Here is an 8,425-nt window from a genome sequence, read left to right on the forward strand (position 1 = left end):
GCATGGTGCCCTGGCTATTGCACACCAGCATGTGGTGTGAATGCTGGATCAATTATCCAAAGAGGATGGGGGGAATGTCACCTCATATGTAGATGACATATTCGTTTGTGGGGACACTGAGGAGGAGGTGACTGAGTGGACTAAAGAGGTGTTGAGACTCATACAGGAAACGGGTTTTAAGGCTAATAAAGAGAAAGCCCAATTAGTGGAAAGAAGGGTGAATTATTTGGGGGTGACCCTTGGGGAACAAGGAATTCTGGTAGATCAACAAAGAGTGAAATCATTGATTCATTTACCAAGGCCAGAGGATTCTCCTGCATTCAGGGTAACGTCAGAAGGGTTTAACTGGTTAAGAAAACACCTTTGGAATTTTGCCATTATAACTTGACTCTTGTGGCATTTATTAAAAAATAAAATAAAATGGGAGTGAGAGTCTGAACCAGAAATAGCTTTCTGTGATTTAAAACAGGCTTTGGTACAAGCCCCGGCATTGAAATTCCCGAAGATAAACAAGCTGTTTGTGATTAAGTAGGAAGTGACCCAACAGGGACTCACAAGAGTGGTGATCATAGAACCATAGAATATCAGGGTTGGAAGGGACCTCAGGAGGTCATCTAGTCCAACCCTCTGCTCAAAGCAGGACCAGCACCAACTAAATCATCCCAGCCAGTGCTTTGTCAAGCTGGGCCTTAAAAACCTCTAAAGATGGAGATTCCACCACCTCCCAAGGTAACGTTCCAATGCTTCATCACCCTCCTAGTGAAACAGTGTTTCCTAATGTCCAACCTAGACTTCCTCAATACAACTTGAGACCATTGCTCCTTGTTCTGTCATCTGTCACCACTGAGAACTGCTGAGCTCAATCCTCTTTGGAACCCCCCTTCAGGTAGTTGAAGGCTGCTATCAAATCCCCCCTCATTCTTCTCTTCTGCAGACTAAACAAGCCCAGTTCCTTCAGCCTCTCCTCATAAGGCATGTGCCCCAGCCCCTTGATCATTTGCGTTGCCCTCCGCTGGACTCTCTCCAGGGCCGGTGCAACCCATTAGGCGACATAGGGGGTCGCCTAGGACGCTGCGATTTGGGGAGTGGCGACCGCGGCGGTTTTTCGGCAGCAGGACCTTCCGCCGCCTCTGTGGGTGGCGGCATTTCGGGGCGGGACATTCCGCTGCCTAGGGCGGTGGAAAAGCTGGCAGCACTCCTGAGTCTCTCCAATTTGTCCACATGCTTTCTGTAATGGTGGGCCCAAAACTGGACACAATACTCCAGATGTGGCCTCACCAGTGCCGAATAAAGGGGAATAATCACTTCCCTAGATCTGCTCACAATCCTCCTACTAATGCCGCCCAATATGCCGTTAGCCTTCTTGGAAACAAGGGCACACTGCTGACTCATATCCAGCTTCTCGTCCACTGTAATCCCCAGGTCCTTTTCTGCAGAACTGCCACTTAGCCAGTCGGTCCCCAGCCTGTAGTGGTTCATGGGATTCTTCTGTCCTAAGTGTTACAGGAAAGTGATAAAGGAAAGTTAATGCCGGTAGCATACAAGTCTAGAAGATTAACCCCTACAGAGCAGCAGTTTGGATTTTGTGAAAAAGAATGATTAGCTGCCTTGTGGGCCATTGAGTCTTTTGCTTTGACTACTGGCACAGCCACTATGTTAATACAGACACCTTACTCTCCCCTGAAGTACATTTTATGAGAAAAACTGCAGGGGATGGAAGTATCAAATACCAGGATGGCCCAATGGACCTTAATGTTAACTAGCAGAGATGTTACTTATAAGAATAACAAACAAGCAAATGATGTGTTAAGCTTTGGAGAAAAGGAAGTTTGGTTCACAGGTGGTAGGTAGTTCACACCATGAGAGGGGTAAGCGATACACGGTATGAGCTGCTGTACAAGTTAATGGGAAGACTATTTCTGGTTCTATGGGCATGACTTCAGCTCATGGAGCAGAGGTCAGAGCTCTTAGTGATCTGCTTAAACAGAAAAAGGAATGTTGCAAACTGACTTCATGTCTATATGGATTCAGACTTTGTAGTACAGGGACTGTTTTACTGGATTGAGATGTGAAAAAAGAACCAATGGGAAACAGCTGAGGGGGAAAATTTGGTGCAAAAGAAGAATTGGAAATTTATCTATGATTGGCTGAAAGAACACCCGGGAAAATTAAGAGGAAGGCATATTAAATGTCATTCAAAAGTGAGAAGGGAATAAAAAATAGTGAAATTATAAAGAGGATGCTTTAGCTAAATTAGCAGCACAGAAACCTTTGGGGGTTGTGGTAGTTATTAGAGCTCAAGCTATAAAACTGGAGGCTAAACCTTAGAAAAGATGTGGAAAATGCAACACACAAGGTGAATATGCGGTGAATGAGAAAACAGGAGAGGTAAAGTGGGGACCTGACAGACTTCAAAGAAAAGACATTATTAATCTGTGTCACTCTTCGGCTCACCAAGGAATAGAAAATACTCACTTGAAGATAAAACAGATTAAAATATGGCCTAAGGTGAGAGAGGACATAATTTTTTCTGTTAAAAAACTGTGTAAGGTTTGTAGCAGATGGAAATAACCCACTGAATTCGGGACCCTTGTTGCACCAAAGAATTCTGGGGACAAGGAGTAAAATACAAGTTAATTATAGTAATAAATTGCCCAAGACCCAAAGGGGGATTCAGTATTTATTAGTGATAGTAGATTATTTTTCTGGCTGAGTGCAGGCAATTCCCACCAGAAATCATACTGCAGAGACCACTGCCAAGAAGTTGTGGGAAGTAGTGCTCAGTAGATATGGGACTCCAAAAGTAATTGATTCATATAATAGACCACATTTTGTAGGAATAGTAATTCAAAGTTTATTAAAAACTTTAGGAATAAAGCAACAACTACATGTCTCCTATCATCCTCAATTGTTAGTGACAGTAGAAAGGATGAACCAACTATTAAGCAAGCTCTACGCAAAGTGGTGCAAGAAACTGGCAAAGATTGGGAAGATAAACTACCAATGGTGTTGGCAGCCATCCGGAGTAGTGATCGATTGGGTACTTATCAACCTTATCAAATTCTCTTTGGAAGGCCTATAAGATTGTGGAGCCCTTTATTATTTCCAGGAAGAGAAGAAGAAGAAGAGGAAGTGTCAGTTACCCAATGGGTAAGAAAAAGTTACTGATAGAACTTAAGAAAATGGAGTTTAAATTGACTGATGCCATGAAAAAGCAAGAGACTATGTAAATTCTTGTTTGGTTCAGGACAGTACATTATGGAAAATTGGAAATAGAGTAATGTATTTGTCATTAACATCAAAAAACACTGTCCTGGAGGCTAGTTGGTTTGGACCATTTTCCATCATTAATAAAAAATGTTCAACTATTGTACTGAAGATTAACCAGGGGGAAAGGGAACGTGGGTCCACATATCACAATTATAGTTATGGCCTGGAGATTAAATAATGTTCCTTTCTTTTTTCTTTTTACTTTATCATACACAAGGGAAGGAATGCCCAATTGCACTGGAGACTATCCTGTACAGACCTTCAGTTTGGAGTGTAAACATGGTGCTGTGACTTTTGTAATTGGCTTACTACTTATGCTTGCTTGGCTTTACATTTTTTGCTTGGTAGAAAAATTGTGTTGTTTGCGTTATATTTTAGGGAAAAAAATACCGGACCTCGAGCAAAGATAGAAAAAGGTTAGTGTAAGTGTTTAAAATAATATAGCCAGAAACATTGGACATTATTGCTATGGAATGATGGCTATGGCTTCAATATCAAGGATCCTAATAATTAAAAAAAAATTAACACATCAATGGCACCCTTAAGGATGAAAATGTTGTTGTTTTTTCTTTTATGTTTTATAAATATTTGGGAAAGTTTAAGGGTACATGGATATACATATGGGAGCACCTCTAGCATGGAGGTATGCATTAAAGGGAATAATACATTAAACTACTTGTGGAACAGAATGGGAAAAACAGGACCAAATAAATCCAGATGTGAAGAGAAACCTTTTTAAGATAAAATTTAAAATATGGTGGGGAAATGTCAAAAATTTGACATGGGAATATCTAAAATCAAAAGATATATTAGTACATACTAAGGAGGGAAGGTTGGCTAATGTTTAGATTTAATTATAATAAAAATAATCTAAATGTGAGCACTCTAAACTGTACCTTTTGAAGTCTGGGATTTGATGAAGTCACCTTAGACATAATTCATGTACAAAAATTGGCTAATTCGTGTGGGATTAAATGAATCAATGGCTCTCAAATTATGGCTCCCTCTTGGAGCGAAGGACCTGCCGCTGAATTGCCGCCGATAGTGCTCACGGTTTTTATTTTTTTTTTTTTTTTTTTTTTGGTGCTTGGGGCGGCAAAAAAGCTAGAGCTGCCCCTGACTAGCAATACGATGTGTGCGGATGCAAATTTATGGGATACAACATAGAGAGAAAATGGTCAATATGCTAAGTAATGGGCAATGGACTTTTGGATGGTTCACTACCCTTTGTTTCCTTTCTTTTAATGGGAGCACACGGCAACACTTTCAGGATCATTTAAGAAGCCTTAATTCAATTTAATGGCAAGCTTGTTTATTATCTTAATAACCCTGGCTCTGTTTATATACAAACTTCATGCCACAAAGGTGGAAACTGAACTCATCACATATCACACTCAAGCTGAAATAAGCCACAAAATGGTCTCTTCCTTCAGGACTCTGTCGCTGAGCTTTAGGTCCCACAAGCTGTAGGATGCAGTCCCGCCCGCCTGCAGTACAACACTGCCCCCAACCTCAGCTGCTTTTATACAGCTTCCTGGCTTCTCACTGAAGGCTCCTTATCAGGCTGAAGCAGTTTCTATCCCAGTCCTGGAGCAGAGGGAGCCCAGCTCGGGGGGCGGAGAGGGTGGTGGTGATGAACCAGTATTGGATGGGGCTGGGGATGAGAGGAGAGAGCAACAGAGGTGGGGTCTTGGGGCAAAAGGTGGGATGGGGGAGGGGTGTTGTGGAAAGAGGTGGGACAAGGGGCAGGGCCTCGGGGGTGTAGGCAGGACAGGACACGGGGCCTCAGGGGTCCAGTTACCAGCAATAAGAAAGGTGGGAACCTTATAAATTAATCAATTGTACAAAGATTGATTCCTCAGTTTGTCACTCTGACACAGCACAGTAAGGCCACGAAAGGATTGAATGTCACTTTGACAGTCCAGTCAGTGATTCAGGGAAGAGGGTCCAGCACCGTATCACCAGCCAGCTCTGCACATAGTTCAATCTCAGAGTCAGAGCCTGAGGAGAAACCATTAGGTCCTGTCAAAGCTGCTTCCCCACTTTGAACTTTAGGGTACAAATGTGGGGGCCTGCATGAAAATTTCTAAGCTTAACTACCAGCTTAGATCTGGTCCGCTGCCACCATTCCCAAAGCTAATTCCCTTCCCTGGGAAGCCTTGAGAAACCTTTCACCAATTCCCTGGTGAATACAGATCCAAACCCCTTGGATCCTAAAACAAGGAGAAATTAACCATCCCCCCTTCTTTCTCCCACCAACTCCTGGTGAATACAGATCCAACCTCCTTGGATCTAAAACAAGGAAAAAATCAATCAGGTTCTTAAAAAGAAGGCTTTTAATTAAAGAAAAAGGTAAAAATCATCTCTGTAAAATCAGTATGGAAAATAACTTTACAGGGTAATCAAACTTAAAGAGCTCAGAGGACCCCCTTCTAGTCTCAGGTTCAAAGTACAGCAAACAAAGATAAACACTCTAGTAAAAGGTACATTTACAAGTTGAGAAAACAAAGTAAAACTAAGATGCCTTGCCTGGCTTTTTACTTACAAGTTTGAAATATGAGAGACTTGTTTAGAAAGATGGGGAGAACCTGGATTGATGTCTGGTCCCTCTCAGTCCCAAGAGCGAACCACCCCCTAAACAAAGAGCACAAACAAAAAGCCTTTTCCCCCCCGCCAAGATTTGAAAGTATCTTGTCCCCTTATTGGTCCTTTGGGTCAGGTGTCAGCCAGGTTACCCGAGCTTCTTAACCCTTTACAGGTAAAAGGATTTTGGAGTCTCTGGCCAGGAGGGATTTTATAGTACTGTACACAGGAGAGCTGTTACCCTTCCCTTTATAGTTATGACACGCCCCTTTATGAGTAAAGAGCTAGAGCAGCCTGCCCCGGATCTGTTTGGTCCTCACCCCATAGATGATGGGGTTCAGCATGGGGGGCATCAAGAGGTACACGTTGGCAATGAGAACGTGGAAATATAGGGGCACATTCTGGCCAAACCGGTGCATGAGGGAGATGAAGAGACCTGGGATGTTAGAGACTAAGGTGGCAAAGAGATGGGAGCTGCAGGTCCCAAAAGTCTTGAGGCGGGCGTCGTTTGTGGGGAGGCTGAAGATGGCCCTGAGGATCTGGATATAGGACACAGCAATGAAATTCAAATCCAGACCCATCACAGAAAATTGCACAAAGAGGCCATAGTAACTACTGACGCGGGTGTCGGCACAGGCCAGATTCACCACGGCTATATGCGCACAGTACAGCTGGGGGATGATGTTGGTTTTGCAATAAGGCCACTGCCGTGCCAGGAAGGGATAGGGAAGTGCGAGCATGCCACCACGCAGCACCATGGCGAGGCCAATCTTGGCCACGATGGGGTTTGTCAGGATGGTGGAATATCTCAGGGGATGGCAGATGGCCACGTAGCGATCCAAAGCCATGGCCACGAGGATCCCAGACTCCATCACTGAGAAGCAGTGAATGAAGTACATCTGGGTGAGGCAGGCACTGAAATCAATCACCCTGGAATTGAACCAAAAGATGCTCAGCATCTTGGGCAGGATGGACGTAGACAGGCCTAGGTCAGTGACAGCCAGCAGGCAGAGGAAATAGTACATGGGCCCATGAAGGCTCGGCTCCCTCTTCACAATGAATAGGATGGTGAAGTTCCCCAAGATGGCTATGATGTACATGGCACAGAAGGGAAAGGAGATCCAGATATGGGCCGCCTCCAGGCCAGGAATGCCCAGCAGGATGAAGGTGGAGGGGTTGGTGAAATCAGTTATGTTGGAATCTGACATGGTGTAGGGGAGAAGGTGTCCAAATCTGAGGCAGAACGGTGATTCCTGCATGTACCGTACGTCCCCCTGATGTCCTGTATTGCCCAGGCTCTAGGGTGATGGTCACATTGCAAATGCCTGGATGGAGAGAAAATATTAATGTGAGATACTGCATGCAAAACTGGAGGCTGTTCTTATGGGTGAAGCAGATTGGTCAGCCTTCACACCCTGGAAAATGACATTTTCATTATTCGGAGAAATGAATTATGAACACATGATGCTACTAATGCCAATTTCATGTATTACAGTGCTCAATGTGTCAGTAACTCCTACACTTCGTTGTCTGGGAAACCTTAGTAGGCACCAGCAGGAAACACAAGTGTGGATACTGGTTATTCATCAAGTATCAGAGGGGTAGCCGTGTTAGTCTGAGTCTGAAAAAAGCAACAGAGAGTTGCATCACTTGCATCTGAAGAAGTGAGGTTCTTACCCACGAAAGCTTATGCTCCCAATACTTCTGTTAGTCTTAAAGGTGCCACAGGACCCTCTGTTGCTGGTTATTCATCATTGTTCCTTAGGCCTTGTCTACAATGCCAAGATTTTTGCTAAAAAGGAGCTTTTGGCAAAGAAACAGGGGAGGTGTATACATTACAGAGCCACTTTTGATGACGGAAATCCTCAGTTTCAGTGAGGTAATAAAATCACCTCAATGAGAGTTGGAAGGCTTTTTACACAAACATTTTGTTGCTGGAGTGCCAGTGTAGACACTTGCGCTTGACTTTAATGCTGTAATTGGCCTCCTGAAGGAGTCTGACAATGCCCATCCTGATGACTCTAATAAGTGGTTTCAACTCCTCTGTCCTACATCGAGATAAACACCTTCTACCCCTCCCCATTTAAAGGCCTGGGAATTTAGAAATTCCCCTTCCTGTTTCCTCAGCATGGAGAGCTCACATCACATTTTCCCAGGTGTCCATGGCAGCTCCACCCAGCAAATGCTCTCCCGCTTGAGCCACTGTGGATCTGCTGGATCCGCTCATTATATGGGGAGAGGAGGCTGTGCTGTCCCAGCTGCACTCCAGCTGTAGGAATTTCCATACCTATGGGCAGATTTTATGTAGCTTGTGGGAAAAGAGCTATGATTGGGACACACTGCAGTGCACAGCAGAGGTGAAGGAGCTGAGGCATGAGTGCCAGAAGGCAAGGGAGACAAATGATTAGTCCGGTTCTGTGCCCCAGACCTTACATTTTTGAAGGAGTTGGACGCTATCCTTGGCAGCAACCCAACCTCCACCGCCAAGACCCTCATGGATACTTTGGTGGGGCTGAAGCCCATTCAAACTGGAATTAAAGCAGAGGAGAAAGCCATCGATGAAGAGCTGGAG

General features: G+C 44.2%; 1 protein-coding gene across 1 annotated transcript; it reads right to left on the reverse strand.

The window, feature by feature from the left end:
- Positions 1 to 6,137: 6,137 nt before the first annotated feature.
- LOC112121338 (olfactory receptor 52E2-like) lies at positions 6,138 to 7,061 on the reverse strand. The gene has a single exon (XM_024220365.1). It carries the CDS (start codon positions 7,059 to 7,061, stop codon positions 6,138 to 6,140), a length of 924 nt encoding a protein of 307 aa, XP_024076133.1.
- Between the last annotated feature and the right edge of the window lie 1,364 nt (positions 7,062 to 8,425).

This window comes from Terrapene carolina, unplaced genomic scaffold, assembly GCF_002925995.2.
Source record: "Terrapene carolina triunguis isolate 2854851 unplaced genomic scaffold, T_m_triunguis-2.0 Scaffold311, whole genome shotgun sequence".
Classification (NCBI taxonomy): domain Eukaryota; kingdom Metazoa; phylum Chordata; order Testudines; family Emydidae; genus Terrapene; species Terrapene triunguis.